The sequence below is a fragment of the Aethalodelphis obliquidens genome, unplaced genomic scaffold, assembly GCF_003676395.1.
Source record: "Aethalodelphis obliquidens isolate GAN/ISIS:26980383/991018 unplaced genomic scaffold, ASM367639v1 scaffold3, whole genome shotgun sequence".
Taxonomy (NCBI): Eukaryota; Metazoa; Chordata; class Mammalia; order Artiodactyla; family Delphinidae; genus Aethalodelphis; species Aethalodelphis obliquidens.
In genome coordinates this window covers 82706060-82733508 of record NW_020837947.1, presented here as the reverse complement: position 1 = coordinate 82733508, position 27449 = coordinate 82706060, and the positions used below count along the sequence as shown (strand labels likewise).

Sequence of the window (27449 nt, the reverse complement as noted above, 5' to 3'; positions counted from 1 at the left end):
TACATTCCCACCAACAGTGCAAGAGGGTTCCCTCTTTTTCCCACCCCCTTCGGCATTTCTTGTTTGTAGATTTTTTTATGATGGCCATTCTGACCTGTGTGAGGTGACACCTCATCGTAGTTTTGATTTGTATTTCTCTAATGATTAGTGATGTTGAGCATCCTTTCATGTGTATATCTTCTTTGGGGAAATGTCTGTTTAGGTCTTTTGCCCAATTTTGGATTCGGTTGTTTGTTTTTTTGATATTGAGCTGCATGGGCTGCTTGTATATTTTGGAGATTAATCCTTTGTCAGTTGCTTCATTTGAAAATGTTTTCTCCCATTCTGAGGGCTGTCTTTTCATCTTGTTAATGGTTTCCTTTACTGTGCAAAAGCTTTTAAGTTTCATTAGGTCCCATTTGTTTATTTTTGCTTCTTTTTCCATTATTCTAGGAGGTGGGTCAAAAAGGATCTTGTGGTGATTTACGTCATAGAGTGTTCTGCCTTTGTTTTCCTCTAAGAGTTTTATAGTGTCTGACCTTATATTTAAGTCTTTAATCCATTTTGAGTTTATTTTTATGTATGGTGTTAGGAAGTTTTCTAATTTCATTCTTTTACACACAGCTGTCCAGTTATCCCAGCACAAATAATTGAAGAGGCTGTCTTTTCTCCATTGTATATTCTTGCCTCCTTTGTCAAAGATGAGGTGACCATATATGAATGGGTTTATCTGTGGGCTTTCTATCCTGTTCCATTGATCTATATTTCTGTTTTTATGCCAGTAGCATACTGTCTTGATTACTGTAGCTTTGTAATATAGTCTGAAGTCTGGGAACCTGATTCCTCCAGCTCAGTCTTTCTTTCTCTAGATTACTTTGGCTATTCAAGATCTTTTCTGTTTCCATACAAATTGTGAAATATTTTGTTCTAGTTCTGTGAAAAATGCCATTGGTAGTTTGTTAGGGATTGCATTGAAACTGTAGATTGCTTTGGGTAGTATAGTCATTTTCACAATGTTTATTTTTCCAATCCAAGAACATGGTATACTCTCCATCTGTTTGTATCATTTTTAATTTCTTTCATCAGTGTCTTATAGTTTTCTGCATACAGGTCTTTTTTCTCCTTAGGTAGGTTTATTCCTAGGTGTTGTATTCTTTTTGTTGCAATGGTAAATGGGAGTGTTTCCTTAATTTCTTTTACAGATTTTTCATCATTAGTGTATAGGAGTGCAAGAGATTTCTGTGCATTAATTTTGTATCCTGCTACTTTACCAAATTCATTGATTAGCTCTAGTAGTTTTCTGGCAGCATCTTTAGGATTCTCTATGTATAGTATCATGTCATCTGCAAACAGTGACAGTTTTACTTCTTCTTTTCCAATTTGGATTCATTTTCTTTCTTTTTTCTTCTCTGATTGCTGTGGCTAAAACTTTCAAAATTATGTTGAATACTAGTGGTGAGAGTGGGCAACCTTGTCTTCTTCCTGATCTCAGTGGAAATGGTTTCAGTTTTTCACCACTGAGAATGATGTGGCTGTGGATTTGTCATGTATGGCCTTTGTTATGTTGAGGTAAGTTCCCTCTATGCCTACTTTCTGGAGGGTTTTGGTTTTTTTTTATCATAAATCGGTGTTGAATTTTGTTGAAAGATTTTCCTGCATCTGTTGAGATTATCATATGGTTTTTATCCTTCAGTTTGTTATTATGGGGTATCACATTGATTGATTTGAGTATATTGAAGAATACTTTCATTCCTGGGATAAACCCCACTTGATCATAGTGTATGATCCTTTTAATGTGCTGTTGAATTCTCTTTGCTAGTATTTTGTTTAGGACTTTTGCATCTATGTTCATCAGTGATATGGGACCATAGTTTTCTTTTTTTGTGACATCTTTGTCTGGTTTTGGTATCACGGTGATAGGGGCCTCGTAGAATGAGTTTGGAGTGTTCCTCCCTCTGCTATATTTTGGAAGAGTTTGAAAAGGGTAGGTGTTAGCTCTTCTCTAAATGTTTGGTAGGTGTTAGCTCTTCTCTAAATGTTTGTTAGAATTCACCTGTGAAACCATCTGGTCTTGGGCTTTTGTTTGTTGGAAGATTTTTAATCACAGTTTCAATTTCAGTGTTTGTGATTGATCTGTTTATATTTCTATTTCTTCCTGGTGTGGTATCGGAAGGTTGTGCTTTTCTAACAATTTGTCCATTTCTTCCAGGTTGTCAATTTTTTTGGCATATAGTTACCTGTAGTAATCTTTCATGATCCTTTGTATATCGGCAGAGTCAGTTGTTACTTCTCCTTTTTCATTTCTAATGCTGTTGATTTGAGTTTTTTCCCTTTTTTTCTTGATGAGTCTGGCTAATGGTTTAAATTTTGTGTATCTTCTCAAAGAACCAGGGTTTAGTTTTACTGACCTTTACTATTGTTTCCTTCATTTCTTTTGCATTTATTTCTGACCTGATCTTTATGCTTTCTATCCTTCTGCTAACTTTGGGGTTTTTTGGTTCTTCTTTCTCTAATTGCTTTAGGTGTAAGGTTAGATTGTTTATTTGAGATGTTTCTTGTTTCTTGAGGTTGGATTGTATTGCTATAAACTTTCCTCTTAGAACTGCTTTTGCTGCATCCCATAGGTTTTGGGTTGTTGTGTTTTCATTGTCATTTGTTTGTAGGTATTTTTTGATTTCCTCTTTGATTTCTTCAGTGACCTCTTGGTGATTTAGTAATGTATTGTTTAGCCTCCATGTGTTTTTATTTTTTACAGATTTTTTTCCTGTAATCAATATCTAGTCTCTTAGCATTGTGGTCAGAAAAGATACTTGATATGATTTCAATTTTCTTAAATTTACCAAGGCTTGATTTGTGACCCAAGATATGATCTGTCCTGGAGAATATTTCATGATCACTTGTGAAGAAAGTGTATTCTGTTGTTTTTTGATGGAATGTCCTATAAATATCAATTAAGTCCATCTTGTTTAATTTAAAGCTTGTGTTTCCTTCTTTATTTTCATTTTGGATGTTCTGTCCATTGATGAAAGTGGGGTGTTAAAGTCCCCTACTATGATTGTGTTCCTGTCAATTTCCCATTTTATGGCTATTAGCATTTGCCTTATATATTGAAGTGCTCCTATGTTTTGTGCATAAATATTTACAATTGTTAGATCTTCTTGGATTGATCCCTTCATCCTTATGTAGTGTTCTTCTTTGTCTCTTTAGTAGTCTTTATTTTAAACCTATTTTGTCTGATATGAGAATTGCTACAACAGCTCTCTTATGATTTCCATTTGCATGGAATATTTTTTTCCATCCCCTTTCTTTCAGTCTGTATGTGTCCCTAGGTCTGAAGTGGGTCTCTTGTAGACAGCGTATATATGGGTCTTATTTTTGTATCCATTCAACCAGTCTATGTCTTTTGGTTGGAGCATTTAATCCATTTACATTTAAGGTAGTTATCAATATATATGTTCCTATTACCATTTTCTTAATTGTTGGGGTTTTTTTATTGTAGATCTTTTCCTTCTCTTGTCTTTCCTGCCTAGAGAAGTTCCTTGAGCATTTGTTGTAAAACTGGTTTGGTGGGGCTGAATTCTCTTAAGCTTTGCTTTTCTGTAAAGGTTTAAACTTCTCCATTGAATCTGATTGAGATCCTTGCTGGGTAGAGTATTCTTGGTTGTAGGTTTTTCCTTTTCATCACTTTAAATATATCCTGCCACTCCCTTTTGGGAGTTCTCTGGGAGAACTCTCTCTGAATGATATTATGTGGGGTCGGGAGGTCTCTGTTTGTTCAGTGTCCTGAACTCAGCTCTCCCACCTCAGAGACTCAGACCTGACACCCAGCCAGAGCACCAAGTCCCTGTCAGCCACATGGCTGTATTAGCCCAGGCATAAGCTTTCTTATAGGTAATTCCATTTTGCTGGCCATTGGAAAAAAGAGGGCAAGGACTTTGATGATTTTGGGCCGTATCTGGGGAGCACCTCTGCTCCGTGTCTTTGTCACTGAAGGTCTGTGTTTTCGGCTGTGCTGTTGTCACTGAGTTGTTCTGCAGTCAAATCTTCCTCGCCATCTGCTGCCAGGCCACTCTCATGCAGGTGCTCAAGACCCCCTCCTCCAAGCTCTCTGCACTTGTCCTGTCCATGCAGGGGGGACTACAGCACTCTGGGCTGCAGTAGTTGAAATTCTTGTTAGTTTTCAAAGTTCTAAGTTAGCCCAACCTTAGTTGTAGCAGCCATAGGGTAATTTTAGTTTTAAAAGTAAATGTATTTAGGTCAGTGACATTGATGAAGTCCTCAGTTCAGTTTTTTTAAATAAATAAATAAATTTATTTATTTATTTAATTATTTATTGGCTGCATTGGGTCTTCATTGCTGTGTGTGGGCTTTCTCTAGTTGTAGTGAGCAGGGGCTGCTCTTAGTTGCGGTGTGCAGGCTTCTCATTTCAGTGGCTTCTCTTTGTTGTGAAGCATGGGTTCTAGGCACGTAGGCTTCAGTAGTTTGGGCACATGGGCTCAGTAGCTGTGGCACATGGGCTCCAGAGCGTAGACTCAGTAGTTGTGGAGCTCGGGTTCAGTTGTTCCGCGGCATGTGGCATCTTCCTGGACCAGGGCCGAACCCAGGTCCCCTGCATTAGGCAGGAAGATTCTTAACCACTGTGCCACCAGGGAAGTCCCCTGAGTTCAATATTTTTGGCATATATACCTAGGAGTGGGATTTCTAGATCATATGGTAACTATATTTTTGATTTTTTGAAGACTCTGCCTACTGCTTTCCATAGCAGCTTCACCATTTTATATTCCCACCACAGTGCAGAATCCTTCTGGTTTCTCCACAACCTTGTCAACATGTTATTTTCTGGCTTTTTTTAATCCTGGCCATCCTAAGGGATGTGAAGGAATATTTATTTCCTTGTGATTTTGACCTACATTTCCGTGATGATTAGTGATGTCGGGTGTTTTCTCATATATTATTGGCCTTTTGTATATAATCTTCAGAGAGATATCTAAGTCTCTTGTCTCTTTTTTAATCTTTTAAAAATTTATCTTTAATCTTTTTAATTTGTTTGGTTTTATTGTGGAATTTTAGTATTTCTTTATATATTCCCAATATTAACCCTTTATTCTATATATGGCTTATAAATATTCTGTCTTATTACATAGATTGCCTTTTCACTCTGTCAGTTGTTTTCTTTACTGTTTTTAAGTTTGATGTTGTACCATATGTCTATTTTACCTTTTTTTGCCTGTACTTTTGGTGTCATATCAAAGAATTCATTGCTAAGTTCAATGTCATGAAGCTCTTCTCTTATGTTTGATTCTAAGAGTTTTATTGTTTCAAATCTTATGTTTAGATCTTTAACCCACGTTAAGTTAATTTTGGTATATGGTGCAATGTAAATGTCCAACTCCATTCTTTTGCATGTGGATACTGAAAACATGGGATGTTTTACCAGCATTTTTTCAAGAGATTATCCTTTCCTCACTGGGTAGCCTTGGCAACCCTGTTAAAGATAATTTGACCATATATGTGAGGGTTTATTTCTGGGCTCTCTATTCTATTCAATCAGTCTCTGTCTTTATGCCAGTACCATACGGTTTTGACCTACTGTAGTTTTGTAACATGTTTTGAAATCAGGAAGTATGAGACCTCCAGCTTTTGTATTCTTTTTAAAGATCATTTTGGCTCTTCAGGGTCCTTTCAGATTCCGTATGAATTTTAGGATTTTTTTTGTCTATTCCTGCAAAAAAGTCATTAGTATTTTGATATGGATTGCATTGATCTGTAGATTGCTTTGGGTATTATGGAAATTTGAACAATAGTAAGTCTTCCAGTTCGTGAAGATAGGATGTCTTTCCATTTGTTTGTGTCTTCTTTTACTTATTTCAACAATATTTTCAGGTTTTCAGTGTGAAGTTCTTCACTTTCTTAGTTAAGTTTATCCCTAAGTATTTTATTCTCTTTAATGCTGTTGTAAATAGGATTGTTTCCTTAATTTCCTTTTTGGATTATTCATTGTTAGTATATAGAAATGCAACTGATTTTTGTGTGTCAATGTTATATCTTGTAACTTTTCCACATTGTTTATTAGTTCTAAAAGGGTTTTTGTGGAATCTTTAGGGTTTTCTACATGTAAGATCATTCCATTTACTAAAAGAGATGATTTTGGTTTTTGCTTTCCAATTTGGTTGCCTTTTTTTTTCTCTTTCTTGCCTGATTGTTAGGCTACTAGGCATCCCCTAATTGTTAAGAATTCCAGGTCTATGTTGAATAGAAATGGAAATAGATGACATCCTTGCTTTGTTCCTCATCTTACAGTAAACATTTTCAGTTTTTCACCATTGAGTATGATGTTAGCTGTGGGTTTTTCATAGCCTTTATTACGTTGAGGTACATTCCTTCTATACCTAACTGGTTGAAAATTTTTATCATGAGAGAATGTTGAAAATTTTCAGATGCTTTTTCTGCATCAATTGAGATGATCATGTGGTTTTTGTTCTTCATTCTGTTAATAATGGTGTTTTACACTGACTGATTTTCTTATGTTGCACCAACCATGCATCCCAGAGATAAATTCTTCTTGATCATGTATTTGATCTTTTTAATGTGTTGTTGAATTTGGTTTTGTATTTTGTTTAGAATTTTTGCATCAATATTCAATATCAATATTACCTTGTGTTTTCATTTCTTGAGGCATCTTTGTCTGATTTTGGTATCAGGATAATGCTGGCCTTATAAAATACGTTTGAAAATATACTCTCCTCTTTAATGTTTTGGAAGAGTTTGAGAAGAATTGGTGTTAATTCTTCTTTAAATGTTCAGTGGAATTATTCAGTGAAGCCATCTGGTCCTGGGCTTTTTTTTTTTTTTTTTTTTTTTTTTTTTGTATTTTTTTATTGAAGCATTTTGGTCGTGGTTTTTTTTTTTTTTTTTTTTTTTTTTGTCAAGAGGCTTTTGATTACTGATTTAATGTCCTTCCTAGTTATAGGTCTGCTTAGATTTTTAAACTTCTTCATGAATCCATCTTGGTAGGTTGTATGTTTATAGGAATTTATCTGCTTCTTCTAAGTTATTCAGTTTGTTGTCATATAATTGTTCATAGTAGTCTCTAATGATCCTTTTATTTCTGTGGCATCAGTTGCAATGTCCCACCTTGAATTCTGATTTTTGTTGAGTTTTCCTGCTTATTTTAGTAGTTACTCTAGCTAAGAGTTTGTCATTTTTTTTTTCTCAAACAACTCTTAGTTGGATGATGTTTTCTATGTTTTCCTGTTCTCTATGTCATTTATCTCTGCTCTAATCTTTATTATTTTCTTCCTTCAGCTAACTTTGGGTTCAGTTTGTTTTTATTCTAGTTCTGTGAGGTGTAAAGTTAAGTCATTGATTTGAGATCTTTCTTCTCTTTAAAAGGAGGCATTTACCCCTATATATTTTTGTTTCAGTACTGCTTTTGCTGCATCTCGTAAGTTTTGGTATGTTGTGTTTTCATTTGTCTCAAGATATTTTCTAATTTCCCTTGTGATCTATTTTTTAACCCACTAATTGTTCAAGAGTGTGTTGTTTAATTTTCACATATTTGTGAGTTTTCCAGTTTTCCTTTTGCCTTTGATTTCTAGTTTTATTCCACTGTGTTCAGAAAAGTTACTTGGTATGATTCCAGTTGTCTTAAATTTGTTAAGACTTTTTTTTGTGCCTTACCTGTGATCTATTCTGGAAAATTCTCTGTATCCATTTGAGAAGAATGTATATTCAGCTACTGTTGGATGGAGTGTTCTGTATATATCTGTTAGGTACAATTGATCTATAGTGTTGTTCAAGTCCTCTGTTTCCTTATGGATCTACTATCTGATAGATCTATCCATTATTAAAGCAGGGTATTGTATTGAAATAGTTTAATATTATTGTGTTACTGTCTATTTCTCCCTTCAGTTCTGCCAATGTTTGCTTCATATTTTTGGGTGCTCTGCTGTTAGCTACATATATTTGTAATTGTTATATCTTCCTGGTGAACTGACCCTTTTATCATTATATAATGTTCTTCTTTGTCTTTTATTACAGTTTTTGCTTAAAGTCTATTCTGTCTGATACAAATATGTCCATCCCTGCTCTCTTTTGGTTACCATTTGTATGGAGTATCATTTTAGATCTTTCACTTTCAGCCTATGTATGGCCTATACCTAAAGTGAGTCTCTTTCAAACAGTTGCATTGCATTTTATAGTCACTTTTTTACTCTCTTTAAGATATGATTCATGTATCTTAAGCACCTTAAGCCTTTGTAAAAATTGTGAAGAATAACTTGAGCCTTCTTTGAATAAAGAACTCTACACATTTTTAAATGTTTTAGATACTGACTACTGCTAATCTCAAGGACAAGAAAGATCTTTATTACTTTAGTCATGAAATCCATTTGGCTGTAAGATCTGCTTTTCTAGCAGTGAATACAAATGTGAACCCAGCCAGGAAGCATTAGTAGATCACAAAGCCTGACATGGCACATGAGGAGCCAGGTATTCACTTATGCAAATTAGAATAAATTGATGGAATAAATTAAGGAAATTTTGTACACTGTACACTTTTTTAAAAGGGAGCCACTGCATAATGTAAATTTGCTTATTTTTTCCTTCATTAAATATTTGGATACTGTGACATTGACATATTTTAAATCACATTGGCCAAAAGCTTAATATTTTTGTTTATTATGTGGTATTTAATAAGTCATTCAAATATGTGTTAACCCTAAAATGTGCCATGCATAATGTAAATGAGGATACATAAATGCTAGATAAAAATCTTGCCCTCCTTGAACTATAATCTTGTGGAAGGAGACATATATAGCATTAATGGGTGTGGGGTAGATCTAGTACATGGTAGTAACTCAAGGTGGGAGGGGACTCACATAATGTTATAAGCATATCCATATGCATAAATATATTGACACACATCCCTTCTCAGATGTAGTCTAAATGAGTTAACATATGTATATACACATGCCCTCTCCCTCCACTCCCCACACACATATTTAGCAAAAGCCATAAGGCAGATTTCATCTTCTAGGAACCTTCTCCACCAGGCTGATTAGGTAGCTGGTGAACCTGCCACAGAGTAAATACTCTACAGAAGGCTGCTTATCTAAGCTGCTTGGATCTCCACCATCCAGTTTCCTAGGGCTAAAATACCCACAAGCCCAAACACACAAGAAGAACTTCATAAATGTCTTGACACGTTATAAATTCCTGTTTGGAATACCCACATCTGTATTTTCCAGTAAATCAGTATACAACTTCTAAAATAATATAAAATACCTGTATATGATCAAATTTAACTAATATTTGTTAAAATTAGCAGTTTATAAATTAGTATTTGGTTTTATTTATTGCAGGGAAATGGGATTATAAACAGGACCAGAATAAGGGGGCAGATTGGGTTTGTGTGATGTGTAAATATTTCTGTTTCAGATAACCAAACTTGAACTCAAATGTATTCATTTCTGAAAAAGGAACTTGCATCTGTGTCCTAGGACTCTTCTTTTTTTTTTTTTTTTGTGGTATGTAGGCCTCCCACTGTTGTAGTCTCTCCCGTTACGGAGCACAGGCTCCGGACACACAGGCTCAGTGGCCATGGCTCACGGGCCTAGCCGCTCCACGGCATGTGGGATCTTCCTGGACCAGGGCACAAACCCGTGTCCCCTGCATCGGCAGGCGGACTCTCAACCACTGCACCACCAGGGAAGCTCCCTAGGACTCTTCTTTGGGAGAAATAGCCATAAATTTTTTTGGTGGTGACAGATTAATTTTGTCCCCAACTCCAAGTTTTATATATATATATATATATATATATATATCTTGTCATTGACAGGGAATCCTGTCAGATCTGTTAACATAATCAACTGGTATCACCTCACAGTTAATCCCATTTATTCTCACGTGATCGCGATTACTTTTGCTCACAGAGAAACAGGGAAGAGTGAGTTTGCAGAGGAAGCTTGGCATTTAGAGCTTACTTCCATATCCTTCTCAATGCCCCTTACCTTCAGTTGACTCATTTAGTATTTTTCTTTAATAAATTTATTTATTTTATTTATTTATTTTGGCTGCATTGGGTCTTCATTGTTGGGTGCGGGCTTTCTCTAGTTGCAATGAGCAGGGGCTACTCTTTGTTATGGTGCACACGCTTCTCACTGTGGTGTCTTCTCTTGTTGCGGAGCATGGGCTCTAGGCGCACAGGATCTGGTAGTTGTGGCTTGCGGGATCTAGAGAGCAGGCTCAGTAGTTGTGGCACATGGGTTTGTTGCTCTGTAGCAATGTGGGATCTTCCCTGACCAGGGCTCAAACCTGTGTCTCTTGCACTGGCAGGGAGATTCTTAACCACTGCGCCACCAGGGAAGCCCAACTCATTTAGTATTAAATGAAATAAATAACAGTCAACCAACTTTCTCTGTTTACAACCACCTTCCTCCTAAAGAATACTGAAAACAAATTTATACTTTGTTGTTTTTTACTATCTTTCTGTTAGGCTGGGTACCATGAAACTTCCTGAGTGTTCTAGAATTTGTTATTTGACATTACTAAATATATGGGTTAAAAAATGTTATCCCACTCAGAATATGTTTATAGTTCCTCTGCTACTAAATATTCCTCCAAGTGTGGCATAGTTGGCATTTTTTTCTGGTGAAATTTTGTGGCAAAGATCAGCCCATTAGAGAAAACATTTTCACAAAGAATGTGAGGTTCTATGATATTAGAATTATATGACTTTGATGATACAGCCATTTTAGAAAACTGTATGGCAGTAACTTATAAAATTAAACATGCTTTTACCACATGAGCAAGCAATTCCACTCATAGTTATTTACTCAAGACATGAAAATATATGTCCATCCAGAATGTATGTATACCAATTATTCATGATAGGCAAATATGAATAGCTGCTAAAAATCATAAAAGCTAAAACTCAGAAGCAACCTAAAGGTTGCTTACTTAACTGATGAATAGATCACAAATTCAATGTCATGAAATACTACTCAGCTATAAAGAGAAACAGGACTGATAAATCTCAAAAACATTATGCTGAGTGAATTAAGTCAAACACAAAAGTCTATGTAGTGTATGATTCTATATAATGAATCATATAATTATAGTGACAACATGCCCATGGCTTCCTGGAATCATGGGGAGGGATGTGGGGATCAAGTGCAAAGGGGCTCAAGGAAACTGTGGAGGGTTGTCTGTCTGGATTTGGTGGTGCTTGCATTGTAGCATACAGTTACCAAAAGCTTTAAACTGTCCACTTAAAGTTGATGAATTTTATTACCTATAAATAATACCTTAAACAACAAAAAAGAGGAAAAAAATTAAGTTACTTTGTCTTGTTACCTGTTATAAATTCCCCAGAATAGTAAAAAGGAAGGATGAATATATATATATATATATATATATATATATATATACACATATATATACATATATATGTATATATATATATGTATATATATATATATATATTTCTTCAAATAACTAAAATACAATAAAATCTTTAAATCTCTATATTACAGGAGGTATATAGCATTTTATATATGTTGGATGAAAACCTGTATATGCAAGAAAGAGCTGGTTCCACTTTACATGTTTATATTTAGGGATAATTTTTTTGTAGCTTGTAAATATGATTATATTTAAAACTTCTTTGTGAATGAACTGTACTGGTGAGATATTTCCAAATGCAAATGTGTTCTTTACATCTAGCATGTTGAGATAAAGAAGTGGCCTGTATATCTCTATTGTTGAAATGAATGATGGTCAGTAATTAGCAACAAAGTTTATTGATATTTAAATTCTACTTGTTTTCATTCTACACCATTTTCTAATCATTCATCTTAACGAGTTTTGAGATAGTTTAAAAACAAACACCAAGACAGCACTTTGCAAGAAGAATATTTGGTCTCTTGGAAAACCAAACTGTTAGGTCCACCTTGAGATGAATGGATTATATTCATTTAAAGATTGCCTGAAGGTTTGAATTCATGATCCACCTGTCTCGCAGGTGAATCAGATTTAAGTAATTGTTAGCGCTATTGCTTTTCCATCTTTCCTGCCTTTAAAATGGTAACAGTCAGCAATAGCTTTCTCCCCCTAAAGTTTTCTAGTTCCAGATCGGGTATATTTATAACAAAAAATCAACTGTATCTTTCCATGAATAGTAGTTCAGTATCATGTTTTAAATCTATTTGAGCGATGTTTCTATGTCTTTGCTTAGGATACATTTATTAAAAATGTCATCACAACATGTATTGAACAGTAGGAATTAATATTCATCATCAATCCTGTCTCATTTTAATCATAATTATTCTGTTTCAGAAATTATACTGTCGTTAATTCCAAAATCATCGTGGTCACCATAAGGCCTGAACCTAAGACAACTGATTCATTCCTGGAGATAGAACTAGCTCATTTGGCTAATGTAAGTATCATCCACTTGGCATTGAGTTGCTTGTAGAATTTACCTTTTAAAGAAGGTTAACAGTCCTTCTTTTGACTTATAAGACCAGAACACATTTTCTAAACTCTTTAGAGTTGCAAACGAATTAATTTGTTATGAAGATATGTATGATATAAAAACAAAATGACACATTATCCTATGCTTTGGTTCATGATAAAACTCTCTTCAATTTCTCCAGGATAATAGTTAATAATTTGTCAGTGCCCACATCTTTATTGGGCTCTAAGCTAAGAAGTGGGGGAGATCAAGATGAAAGAACCAGTCTTGCCACATGGTGAGGAAGACTGCCATGTAAACACACAGATTTAAGATGCATGCAGCAACAGAAGCTACCGGCATAAAGCAAAGGGCAGTGATGTCCTTCAGGGTACCCCAGGGTAGGAGAGTCAGTGAAGCAGCTTTTTAAAGTGCTACACCCTGGTGCTACACCCAGGATCAGAGGAGCCTCCTTGTAACTGTTTGGGTGCTCCAGTGATTCAAATCCAGCTCTTCCATCCAGAATGACAAGAACCCTCTGTTAAATCCATCCACCTGCAACTGAAATTCTTTAGACCTTGTTCAGGCCTTATGTAGAAATTTAAAATATCTACTTATCCTTTATGCATCCACCTTAAATACCTAAATCATTGATTTAAGGGGCAAGGAAAGTGATTCCTATTAAGACTTTCTTAATTATGCTTTTACAATTCCTGTGTTAAACTGTCTCATATGTTGCATATACATAGCTTTTTTTTTTAATCCCTTGCAAAGTTTCTATGAACTTGACCTTTGCATAAAATTATGGAAAGCACAAAATGATTGTGATTTTCCCATGTTCATATAGTTAGTGAATGACATGATGAAATTGATTCTCACATCCTTTAGTTTACAAAACCTGTACATCTCCAGTATTTTATAATTGCTGATTTTAAAAAACTCCGCTTCATTTTATTAAAAAATGACAATTATCTTCCACATAAACCACTTTTTACAAAGGTGTTCCAGCTTCCTAGATTGTTTAATGAAAATCTCAAATCTCTCAGCAGTAACTTTTAAACATCATGATTGATACTTAAACTATTTGGCCTCTTCCCAGTTTTGCCAAAATATGACCATACAGGTTCTATCTAACTTTGACAATGTATTTTATTTCTGTTATATCTACCTCCTCATACCTTTAATGACCCTAATCTCATCACTGCACTGAAAGCTAGGAGATACTTTTAACATAATTTTTGAATAAGGAACTGTGTACCTTCAACATGTATTATAAAATATTTATTTACATATTTGTTTGTATATATTGTTTATCATGGTAATGTCTATCCAGTTATAAGCATTGGTGAAACACAGTAAGAGATAATAATTCCCTGAATTGCTTACTGGAAAAGCAATGCAATGTCAGAATGTCACAATTCTGTAAATGAACATTCACAAAACTTTCCTAAATAAAGATAAAATCACTATTGAGAATTTAAAGAACATGTTAATTAAGTGGCATTTTTTTTCATAAGCTGAAGAAAGAGTAACCTTAAAAATAGTGTTGATAAAACAATCTCATTATTTCAATTCAAGAGAACTATTTGAAATGAACAGATTTAAGCTTTGAGTCAAACTTTTCTGGGGGCATATGTTGTCAGCCCAATTTCAAAAGAGATAAATCATGTACAAAAAATTTATTTTCTACATATGGAAACCAGAGTGTATGGTCAATACATTTTATGAAGCACCAGCTACGCTCTGGAGTGGCAATGAAAGTCAGAATATAAGAATGGTGAGATGATTATTGCAAGTCACTTAGAATTAATTCTTTCAGTACTTTGAGTGAGTGTGTTGACCAGATTCCTAAAATAATACTCTACTCTGGAAGGCCTAGATTTAAGAGAATATAGACAAATCCGTTACACAAAGGGTCTGAGGGAGAAGAAGAAAAGTTTAGTCTGGAGAAGAAAATGCCTCGAGGTGCTTCCACCCGCGTCCGTCCTGTGTCAGGAACAGCGCCCACCTGTGCCTGTCCTCAGAGGCCGCCCTGATTCCCAGGCACATGGTGGAGATTCTCTGGGCTCCTCCATCCCTCATTTCTTTCCTCCACTTTGCTTTTTAAAGTTTTTATTGGATTTGTTACAATATTGCTTCTGTTTTATGTTTTGGTGTTTTGGCTGCGAGGCATGTAGAATCTTAGCTCCCCGACTAGGGATAGAACCCGCAGCCCCTGCATTGGAAGGCAGAGTCTTAACCACTGGACAGCCAGGGAAGTCCCTTCCCTCCACTTTATAGATACCTCCCACACCATTGTCTTACCACACCTACAGTCCTTCACGTTCTACTGTTTAAAATTTCCAGTGCTTGTTGTATTGATATTTATACTTACCATGCAGATTAGATTTTGTTAAGGACTTTAATGTACACTGAGAGAAGGAATATATGACTGGTTTATTGAGTGTCTTGTAAAGTATGCTCTGATTTTAGTTTATTTTCATTGAAGAGATAGTCAAAAGAGCCTATGCTGACATATAATAGTCTTCACTAAAATGTGAAGAAAAGATGTATCTTAAACATGAAAATTAAAATTGATTAGAACAAGCTGAAATGTCACTATAACTATGTAGATACAGATGTATTATCATTGGTATTGCCTTCAAAGTTGAGCTATTTTAGATATGACATCTTGCTTATATCAAGACTGTCTACTTTCACCTATTTTCTTATAGCAAATGTATCTGCTGCACTTTTCTAAGCTCAGAAGAGAATAATGACTTCCAAATTGTATCTGTTGTATACACCATGTGCAAAAAAAATGAAGAAAGGAAATTAATAGTTATAATGAGTCTAGGGAAAAGCCTGTTAACATTATTTAAACAAAACATGTTCTTTTTAAAAAAGCTTTTAAATAAATAACATTTAAAGTATGTTAAGTGTAATAAGGCCCTTGGGAACTGGTAGGAATAGGTAATGGAACATGAAAACTTGAAATTTCAAATTGTATTCAGCAAAGCCATTTGCAGTTTTAACCAGTTCCTAAGTCATTAAAGAGTAAGATAGTATTCTTAGTTCAGTTTTCTAGGCTCATGGCTTTATTGTTATAATCTGTAGAGTCTGAGTTTGTGGTCCTTAGTGCTTGGGCATAGCAATTGCTTGATTATAGGAAATCCCAAATTTGCTTTTCTGAGAAAAAGAATTTTGTTTTTCATATTACTTAAGGTTTCTTCAGTGTGACATTTATACTTATCAATATTGTTAGGTTCCGTAATGTGCAAGGAAAGTTAATACATTTATTGAAAGTCATTATTGGGACCTAAATAACTGCAGCATAAGCACCTATATGTGCACACATAAGCAAACACGCATGCACACATGCTCACACCCACCATTAGGATGCCTTGGTCCTGACAGATCTGAGCCTGCTGTGAATTTCCAAGATATATAACATCCTTATCGTTAAAAGATGAGTTAGAAGAATAAGAAAATAAATGCATTTTAGTTATGTTGTGCTGTATCAACTTTGCAAGCCTGAAAGTTCACTTTTTTCAAATAAAAAGTCTTAAATGTAGTTGCATTTCTGGTGGAAGGACACATTGGACTACCCTGGCCTGCAGCCTCTGCAGTCTATTTTCGCCTTTCCTTTTATTTCTTCCTCTAAGCAACAACTCTCATGGTCTAGGTAGGACCAACCTGCTCTCTTTCAGGACTGAGGAAAATCCACTGGGTTTTTTTGTAGTTCTCAAGTTGGTCATATTCACAAAAGATCTCATGGGAATTGGGGCTTGCGGTTTTATTTGCTGTATTTGCTGACATACTAACAGGATCTATCTAACAAATTAAGGAGTTTGTTTTATGTGTATAAACTAAAATTAATCATGAGCCATGGCCTTTATAAATCATAGTGGAAAACACAATGGAAAACTGTGATGAATATGCTTTTTACCATTAACATGAAAAACAATGAAAAGAAATTCCAACATTCATCAGTGATTTTCATGAATAGCAAAGGCTGATAACAACCCAGCAAATTAAAACTCACTTGGCAAAGCTTAAAGAAGTTCATTCTATACATCTATGATTTCTACAAAGGGGCGTTTTTATCCCTTTACTTTTTTTTTTTTTTTTTTTTTTTGCGGTACGCGGGCCTCTCACTATTGTGGCCTCTCCCGTTGTGGAGCACAGGCTCCGGAGGCGCAGGCTCAGCGGCCATGGCTCACAGGCCCAGCTGCTCCGTGGCATGTGGGACCCTCTCGGACCGGGGCACGAACCCACGTCCCTGCATCGGCAGGCAGACTCTCAACCACTGCGCCACCAGGGAAGCCCATATCCCTTTACTTTTAAATTTACTTTTCTACCCTAGCTTGCGTCCATTTGGAAAAGATTTCTGATGTTTTGCCTGCTTAAAACCCCCTTGGTAGTTTTTATGGGAGAGTCCTGAAATGCTAAGTAGACAGGTAGATTGATGGTGCTGCCAATGGCTGCAATTGAGATAGAAATTATTCTCTAGCTACAGTTTTGTTTTTTTTTTTTGGTTTTATCCTAAATTCCTAAACTTGAGTAAGCATTCTTCCCACTTACATTTCACATTCAGTTTATTCTTATTCATAATACAACATTGATATTCTTCAAAAAGATTTTAGACTAATTATGCTATTGTTGGAGCAGGGGTCAGCAAACATTTTCAGTTGAGTCAGGTTAGACATATGAGCTATAATGGTCTTTGTCTCATCTACTCAGCTATGCTATTGTAGTGTGACAGCAACCAGAGACAATGTATGAAAATGGATGTGGCTCTGTTACAGCAAAATATCATTTACAAAGTAGGTAGCAAGCCAGATTTGACCCCTGGACTGCATGAGTTGTCACCCCCTGTATTGTAAAGAGAATGTGGCCCCCCAAAGATGCCCATATCCTAACCCCCATAACTTGTGAATATATTATATTACATGTCAGAAGGGACTTTGCAGATGGGATTAAGGGTAAGAACCTTGAGATGGGGCATTTATCCTGGATTATGTGAGTAGATCCAGTTTAATCACATGATCCATTAAAATTGGAAAGCCTTTCCCGGCTATGGTCAGAGAGATGCAAGGTAAGGACTCACCCTGCCATTGCTGACTTTGAGGATGAAGGATGAGGGCCACAAGCCAAGGAATATGGGCAGCCTCTAAAAGCTGAAAATAACCCCTGGTTATCAACCAGGAAGGAAATGTGGACCTCAGTCCTACAACTATAAGGAACTGAATCTTTCTGAGACCCGAACGAGCCTAGATGTGGATTCATCCCCATATCCAGAAAAGACTGCATTCCTGCTAACATTCTGATAACAGCCTTGTGAATTTCTTGAGCAGAAACCCAGCTAAGCTCACCAGACTCATGACACACAGAAACCGTGATATAATAAATCTGTGTTGTTCTATGCTGCTAAGTATGTGGTAATTTGTTACAGCAGCAATAGAAAACTAATAACCCTGCATTGGAGCATTGCAAAATTATTTTTTTGATTATGAAAATAATATATATGCATACAGTAACAGTGACATTTTGAATCAGATAAACTACAATAATGATAATATATTACTCAATGAAAGTCAGTTAGCAACTAGAGATTACATTTTTCCATGCTGATTATCATGCTAACATTTTAGGAATTTGATTAAAGGAATCACCAGACAATGAGAATGGCCATTGTAAAGTGGTGGTGGGATATTAGGGAAAACTGGAGGATGCCAGGAGCAACTCTGATATTTGTAGATGTGTTGTGCTCTTGAAGCAATTTAGCAAAACTTCTCTGCTGGCAGCCGATAGATTGGAACTGTGCAAAACAGCCTGGCCAGACCTTGTCTCTGCTACAACCCCATAAAAGCACTACTAGGGCACATTGTTACAACCTCTTGGATATAAAAGGAAAAGACAAGCTGTATGCTATATCTATATGGAATCTAGTTATTTGAGTGTTTATTTATTAAAGTTATTTGCCACTTCAACCTTGGAGAGTTTTACCCACAGATAAACCATTTGTTTTTTGAGAGGTGCACCCAGACTTGTATAGCCATTGTTGGAAATGATGCAGTCACATATGGGGAAGACACTCTAAGACATATATGTGGAGGCAATGATTTTCTTTGAAGGATGCACATATAAATAATTTCTGATAGTGGTTCTACTTTTACTACTTCCCACATGTCAAATAGAAAGTATTTGTCAGGAAATAATGTACATTCAGTGACTAGTGATATATCTAAGAAATTAGAGACACAAAAATAGTGTCATCTGGTTAAGTTGGGGTCCTGAGTAACCAGATAGCAGAAGCTGGATTACACACGTGCCCTCCCCTTGTGTTCTAACTGAATGGCTGCCAGGTCCTGGAAGACGTGACTTGTCTTGATAGAACCATACTCTGCCTTCCTCACTTCAGTGCCCTCTATGCTCTTCTGCTTTAGCTAAAGACAACTATTCCTTTTCCATTTTCTTGATTTAACTGGTTCTCAATGAGGTGCTTTCTGTAGAACTCATGCAAATAAATTGAAAAATTCCATATCTCCATTTCCTTTTAAGTAAGAAAAGTATTGCATTCTCAATGAGGCTCTTTGGACTTCAGGTATATGTCAGCTACCCCGTCAAAAAATGAGAGTTAGACCCAGATTTAACTCTTTTTAAGTATCACTTAGAAATAGTAAAATACTCTCAAAACCTTGAGAAGAGGTATGGAGAACATTCAACAGACTGTCTTCCTGTTGTAGAGTTGCATGTGATATGATACCTTTTCAACTGCATCATCCCCTTGGATGGTGTATTACGTTTTCAGGGATTATGAAGATGTTTATATGTTAGAAGACATAATCCAGAAAGGGCTCCCTTTCACACTGATCAGCTTTCGTGACCTGTCAGAGATTTGACTGTGGAAAAATTTACATCTACGAGAATCTTACTTCCCTTAGAATGCATTCCTGAGCGTTTTAAAACGTGACTTTTCTCAAGTAGTAGAATTATAGGCAGGATATAAATTAGTCTTTTGTGGGTCAGGTCAGGTATTTTGGAAATGTTCTTAGGAATTCCCAAAATCTGTTTGTGCAGTTATATAAGAAATACAATTAACAGTGGGGATAGAAAAAGGGTAAGCTTAGCAAAATCCAGATATTATTAATGTAATGCCTTTATATCTAAAGTTTTGGAAATGAAGAGAGGCTTTGGAGTCTCAGTTGAACAGTCTTTCTCCTGTCCACGTACAAGAACTCAATGTGCAATTCACTGGAAGATGTGACACAAGGACTCGCCCTGGAACATCTTGCTCAGAGCACTGGAAATGTTGAAAGGGTGACAAGAAGGTCACTGGCCTTCTCCAAGTCCTTAGAAGCTTTGTCTATGAGCTTGCTTTACCTCTACAGACAAGAGGATATTTTCTGTTTCAAGAGGACTATGAAAGGTACAAGAAAGTTAAGAGGTTTCCAGATTAGGAATTTACTGTGGCATATGAGGACTAAGCATTCGAAAATGTAAAGAAAAGCAGAGTGAAGTAACCATGTTATTTCTGTTGTGTGTCCATGCTTCTACAAATGTGATATCGATTAAAAATTATAAGGAGTGGAGGGAGTCGTTAGAATGTATGTTCCTAAGTTAAGCCCCAATCTCAAAATTCCTGGAGCCAAGGAACCTACATTTTTCATCAGCATCCCAGGTGATTCAAGAGTAGGTCCAGAGAAAACGCCTTGAAAATAATGAAGATAGCAAGAGTGTAATTAAGATAGCATGTGAATTGAATCTATTCAGAACTTAAAAGCACCAAGGAAAAATTAAAGTAACTTGGTTCAGCATTCATGTTTATTGTGACTTTTATCTTTTCTGTAAATGACTTCCTTCAGGCATTTGTTCAGGTATCATCTTATTGGTGAAGCCTTTTCAATATACAAAATTGCAATCCATTCAACTTCCCAGTCTTTCCTACTCATGTATTTTACTTTTCATCATAACACATATTACCACCTAGCATATTATATACTTACTTCTTTATGTTTTTTGTCTCTCTCCCTGCCCCTTTCACTATAGCTAAGTGTATGAGGCAAGGATTTTGTTTTGTTCAATGCTGTAGCCCCAGTGCCTCCAAGGTGTCTGGAATGTTACAGGTGTTTGCTAAGTGACTTTTGCATGAATGCATGAGCTTGTTTTGATCATCTTCCTGGCTCACTCTTCTGACTTCTTCTCTCTATACCATAGTGAGATGTTTTGAAAACATTCCATAGGGGAAAAAAAAGACTTGGAAGAGAGTTTTGTAAAAGAAAAGGAATTCATTTATAAATGTCATTCTAGAATCATTAAGGGCTAGGGCTAGAAAAGATGTCTAAATTCCCTATTCTGCAAACAAGAAAATAGAAAAGTTATGAAGATCAGAGGAAAAGAGAGAACCACCTATAAAAATACATGGACAAAGCCAGTGATGTATTGTATTGTTAAATAGATACACAGACAGTCACCAATTTACGATTTTTTGACTTTATGATGGCGAGAATGTGATACGCATTCAGTGGAAACCATACTTAGAATTTTGAATTTTGATCTTTTTCTGGGCTAGAGATATGCAGTAGGGTACTCTCATATGATGCTGGGCAGTGGTCCACAGCTCCAAGTCAGCCACACAACCACAAGTGTGCACAACTGATATACTTATGACCATTCTGTAACCATACAACCTTTCTGCATTTCACTTCCAGTACAGTATTCAATAAATTACATGATATATTCAACGCTTTTATTAAAAAAGGCCTTGTGTTCGATGACTTTGCCCAGATGTAGGCTGATGTAAGTGTTCCGAGCACATTTAAGGTAGGCTAGGCTAAGCGATTATGTTCTGTAGGTTAGGTGTATGAAGTGCATTGTCAACGTATGATATTTTCAACTTGCAATGGGTTTATCAGAATGTAACCCCATCACCAGTCAAGGATGATCAGTAATGGCTTGCTTGATGAGACAGAGAAGAGAAGTAAAAGAAAATATCAAAGACTGTTAAAGCACTAAAAGTGCTGTGTAGAACATCTATGGTAATTAGAAAACTTGGGTCACGGTACATTTTTAAATGCTTAAAAGTGGGTGAGTACAAATGTTTAACTCAAGTTCAACTATACTGTTTTCAGTGGAGTCAAGAGACAGTTTTTTGGCCAAAAATATGTTTTTCAAGAACAACGTATTCTTTCCAAAAGTTTTCAAATACATTCAGTTTTAATATTTTAAGTGTCAATTATATTGACAGCTCTATAAATTAATCTTCTCTAGCCGGTTTGACTCATTTACCTGACAGCTTTTGCTTTCTTAGTTTCATGCTTTTCTTAAATCCACTTTTGTGAGTTGGTTCACAGCCTACCTATTTGCCTCTTGCTTCTGTCATTCGTTTTGTTCCCGCTCTCTGTCGGGCTTGCCATTTCCTGTTATTGATTTTCTGTAAATTCCTCATAACAGATCTTGCAGCAGAGTACCTTTGAGAAAAGTATCTGAAAATTATAACAAATATTTTACAAGTGGTTTCCTTTAGCCAGGTTTTCTGGGTGTTTTTTTTCATGTATAGAATTCATTCATCATTGGGTTTTGCTTTCTTTACCATCTCGCATTCTTATTCTCTAAGTGACTGGTCTATCCAGGTACTAAGATTCCTCTAGTTTGTTTGTTCTGCCTATTTTTGTAAACTTCAGATGTTTCCATAACTGACCTCAGCTCATAGGCCCACGTATGGGTGACTGTTCTGGAATGAATGTTCACAGAGGGGTGCCTGTCTTTTGTGTAGGTCCGGAATGTACAGTGAAATGCAAGATTGTGTGGTGTGTTTTGGAACGTATAATTCTCATGTGGATTGTTTCTAAATTTTCACAAGGACAGAAAGAGAGAGAATCATGAGGTCTAAGGGGTGAGGGGTGAGAAAGGTAGTGGGTGAAACTGAGGGTTGACAGAGGCATGGATAAGAGTAGAAGAGGCATTTCTCACCTTTATACTTTCGTTTTAAGGTTGAAATTAGTGTCTTTCGAGGGGTAAAATGGAAGGTGATATCTAAACAATTAGGTTCATATTCTATTTCTTTTCTAATATTATTATCTTTTGTCGTAACCTGTTATGAGCTCTAATTATGAAACAGTAATCCTATAATCAGTATCCTGCTTTGGTTTATATAGAGATTGAACTTAATCTCACTCGTACATTACTGAAGAAGTGAACTCAATGTAGAGGACCTGTAATCTCAAGGTCCTCACCTACGCATACAGTCTATATCCATGACATGTATACTCCCATGACCTTCATTGTCATACTCCAGGGTTAATTTTCTTTCTAGAAAGTGCTCTGAGCTCTTTTGAACAGAACCCTAGATAAATATAGCATAACTTTATTATACGACATTGTAGCTCTGCTGAGGATTTCTTAGAAAGTCACAAGCTGTATGAGGATTTCAGGTAAAACCAGACCGGGTCTCATAGGACAGAGAAAGAAACCAATTTGAAACACTATCACCCGCCCCATGTCTTGAACATCCATATCTATGGCTCCTGTGAGAACTAGAAAAGGGCCCATTTATTCCATGGAACTCTCTCTGACACAGGCCATGATGCTCTGTCCATAATTTGTCCTTTAAAAAGTAAATTATCAACTAGTGACATTTATATGAGCATGTCTCTTTTTTTGTTATTCCATGAACATTCCATGTGTGTTCCTCTTCAATCTCTGTAAGGCTATAACCCATTTCAGGGAAGGGAATATTTTTTTATGTTCTAAGAGCATAGTTTATAGGTATGAGCATCTGATAAGAAGGATGCATTAGAGATGTGGTCTTTGAGGGATTTTGGAGAATGGTAATGGTGCTAAAATATAGGAGTTAGTCAATGTCCCAATTAAAATGAATAATGAAAGTTGGGGTAAATTTCACCAGTTTTAGAATAATGAGCTAAGTTTCTTTTTCCTAGTGGAATTCTAGAATGGACTCAGTGAACAGCACTTAGAAAGGCAGTGTTTCACAAAGAACTTGCCTAGACTTTTAAAGATGTTGCTTTGCCAGATACACGCCAGTGATTATCTACTTGGAAACAAGACCGAGGGCAGGTTCTCTGAGGGAGCATGACCCGCTGCGGGAAGCAGCCAGTAGGCTGTTTCAGGACTATAAATTTCACCTGCCTTGGCCTATTCATCACTTTTATCACTGACTTGTTGGATGAGCCCATAGATACCATGTTTGTTTCTTAATCATGCAGTGACACAAAGTTAAAGAGTGAATATGTGTGATGTCAAAATCAGAATTCAAAAAGCTCCTGAGAGACTTCAGTGGGTAATAATACCTGTCAAGCTCAGGGGAAGATTACCAAAATATCCCATACACCGTTGGAATGCATTATTAGGCATATGGCACCTACATTTCAGAGGCAATAGTACCGCTTTGTCCTGTGCAGGTAGGATACAGGTGGATGGGTTCCCTAGACACACTTTAAAGTGTGTGCTCCAGGAGATGAATGTCGTGGAGGATGAGAGAACTTGAAAGCTACAGAGTGTGTTTAATAGAAAAGAGAAGAGGATCTGTGGATAGCTCACAACATCAGAGAAGAAGAATTACTAGGTTAGTTTCAACGGGAAAAATAGGGCCCAATAAATGTGACAGAAAGACAGAAAGAAAAACATTCCAACAATTAGTCTCTTCAAAACAGAAGGTACTTGGTGGATAGTCCAATGTGGAAAACTCATTGTGTCGTGCTGAAGATCATTGTGGTTACTCATTACATAATGATTACAATGAATAAACATTTAGCATGTTTTTCCCATAGTTTTATTAGATGTGATTTTATAGGAATATGATCTGTTGATTAAGAAAATATTGCAAGTCTACAGACTCTCTGGAAATGGACAATTAATGCAGCCATGTCTTGCCTTTTGGAAGCTGCACCACTGGAGGCTGAAGAGGAAGTGGCAGGTGTGCCTAATGCGGAAAGTTTCACTGTGATTGAATTATTATAAATATTGTAAATATTAGATATTGAAAATACTTTGGCTTCTTAAAAGAAATAATCCAGCAATTACTATTTTAGGGGAAAAAAATGAAATAGAAATCATCAAAGTATGTACCTTGTCATTTATGAGGCCTTCACTTATGATTTAGAAAAAAAACAACTATGGGTTATGATGTTTGGAATAAATGTAAAGTTTTCATGAATAAAATTTCATAAAATGGGCCATTAAACCTATGAGAAAGGACATGCAAATTTTTAAAGCAAAAAAATAGAGGTGGAATCCTTAAAGAATCTTACTGCAGGATAAGAGATGTGCCATTCTTTCTGCATTTCACATAATCCTTCAGTTTTTTATGTATGTACTCAAGATACATTTATTCTTTCTCTGCTTATTTTTAGGGTACTTTGAATCCTTATTGTGTGTTATGGGACTCAAAAACGTAAGTGACAGATGTTTTCTTACATGACTTTGGACTAAACATTCAAAGCACATTAAGTTATTTCAGCTGCTTTCTAGTCAACAGGAATATGATAAGTCAGTGGGATGTGAGTTACACTAGGAGAGAAAGCAGTCTTCTTTTTGAACCTGTAGGACAGCATGATGAATGTGTTTGTGTGTGATGATGCCATCAGGTTACATCCCAAGGTAGGATTGCATTACCTGATGTGTAAGTCACATTGCGATGTGAATTCCATGAGGATTTTTAAAAGCTCTAATATTTTAAAATTATAGGAGCTCAGATGCTATTTCAACATTTTGCCCTAGTAATTCAGCTAAGAATCACAGAATAAAATAGCAATCTATATGGTCATTTAGCCAATACATTACCTTGAATCTATTCAAGGTATGACCTTGAATCTATTATCAGAGTAATGCGATATTTATATGGTCCTTCCAAATTGTTTTGTTATAAAAACATTGAGTGACATTTAATTTTCTTATTCATATAGTAAGGATGAATAATTCTTCCATGTATTACTTTGTTTGTAACAAGTAATTGCAATATACCTGGTCAAAATCATCTTAATCTCATTGGTAATGCTATGAGATTCTAAGGTCTCAAAGAGCAGAAAAATCCATGATTAAGGATTAATTAGACTCCCATACTTTAAGTACTTCTGTGGGTTTATTTCAGTGGAGTAGCCAGGTTATACAATCTTGGCTTGTTTTGTTTTGCATGGAGGGGGGATAAATGTCAATCAATCTCAAAAGCTAATACCACCATGTATACGCTGTCAGTTAACACACCACATTGTTGGGTTCTATGTATTCTATGATTTCCCCCCATGTTCTTCACCCTAAATCGGATCTACATCTAAGGTTTTATGATGTTACTTGTTTCTCATCAGTAGTTATGGAGAGTCTAGAAGAGGGACATTCTTAGACTTTCTAAGTAAAGAGCAAACCTACTGGAAATGTGCTAATTCTTAAGGATACTGATGTAATTTAAACTAGTATTTATGTAGGTGAAAAATCAATGATATTAAGCATGATTTTTTGCTATAGATTCTGATATTCTAGGGATCCTCTTCTCCTAGGAACCGTAGTGCATATGGAGAATCCCAACTTGTCCTGGTGATAACATGAGCTGGATGTTTCTCACTGATGTCATTTTTTTTTTTCTTTTTAAAACCACATAGAGAAATCCATGGTCATAGAATTTTTGCAAGATTTCCTCTTTACCAATAGCCAGAGAAGATGCTGGTAGTATATTCTAAGGCACTGTTTAGTATGTTGTACAGACAAGGGAAAAATAAAAGGCTACAAAAATCTAACTGAACGTTTTCTACTCAAGAAAATCATGCCATCTTAAGCACCTGATTACAGATACTTGCATATCTCCATGAATAATAACCAACTTTTATTTAGTTTTATTACCTTTTTAGTGGGTAGAATGTATTTCTATGTGATCCAAAAAGGGGAACGTGCTGGTTATTCCAAAAGACCTTTGGGACTTACAGGGATATTACAGAAGAAACAATATTCCCTTATTCTGTGCCTCTCTGGGTTTGCTTTCACAGTTTTTCTAAGGTTTTAAGTTTAATTTATAAAACTGTTGGGTCTTGAGGTCAGTGTTAAGTTTAGGAATCAATCATGCTCTGTTTTCTCTAACATCTGCTGACTCTTATCCATCACAAAGAACATGTCTTAGCTTTACAAACTTCAGCTTTTTAGTTGTCCTTGAAGAAAACAATTCAGCAATTGGAGGTGTGCTTAGCTGCCTTTCAGATCAGATTATCTCCAGAGATCAGTGCAGTTCATGTTTCCTTGATGTATCTGGAAAGTGATCAAAAAGCTTTCCACTATGACAGAACTTCCATCCCATCACACGTTTTACCGGACTCTTTCATCATTAAATTCCTTTTCTGGGTGAGTTTTAAACAATGAAGTTTAAGACAACTTTATTTTCTTTCTTCACATCTGTTCTGTTTTTGTTTTTTTTTTTAACATCTTTATTGGAGTATAATTGCATTACAATGGTGTGTTAGTTTCTGCTTTATAACAAAGTGATTCAGTTATACATATACATATGTTCCCATATCTCTTTCCTCTTGCGTCTCCCTCCCTCCCACCCTCCCTATCCCACCCCTCTAGATGGTCACAAAGCACCGAGCTGATCTCCTTGTGCTATGCGGCTGCTTCCCACTAGCTATCTATTTTACATTTGGTAGTGTATATATGTCCATGCCACTCTCTCATGTTCACATACACAATAGTTTTATCGATGCAATGATGTTAACTTTGAGAATAAGACCTCTAAAAATAGTTAATGAAGAGATACGGCTATTCCTTTTTACACAGAAAAGCGTTGATCTAAATGGTGTTTTCAAGATTGCAGTAACAAAATTGAAATTAGAAGTTGTCTTTTAATTTTGGTTTACATAATCAAATTGCCTTAATTTTTTATTGAGGTATATTTGACATATAATATTATATTAGTTTCAGGTGTGAAATATGGTTCACTATTTGTATACACTGCTAAATGATCACCACAGTAAGTCTAGTTACCATCTGTCACCATACATAGTTACAAATTCTTTTTCTTTAAGAACTTTTAAGA

The 27449-nt window shown here is 35.8% G+C and overlaps 1 protein-coding gene across 2 annotated transcripts in view; it reads left to right on the top strand.

The window, feature by feature from the left end:
* Nucleotides 1-27449, top strand: part of ADGRB3 (adhesion G protein-coupled receptor B3) — a 798133-nt gene that overhangs the window by 444920 nt on the left and 325764 nt on the right. For both annotated transcript variants that reach the window (XM_027093283.1, XM_027093293.1), the window contains 2 exons: nt 12316-12418; nt 24787-24827. In XM_027093283.1, coding sequence (XP_026949084.1) covers nt 12316-12418; nt 24787-24827 — 144 coding nt within the window. The remainder of the gene's footprint in view (nt 1-12315; nt 12419-24786; nt 24828-27449) is intronic.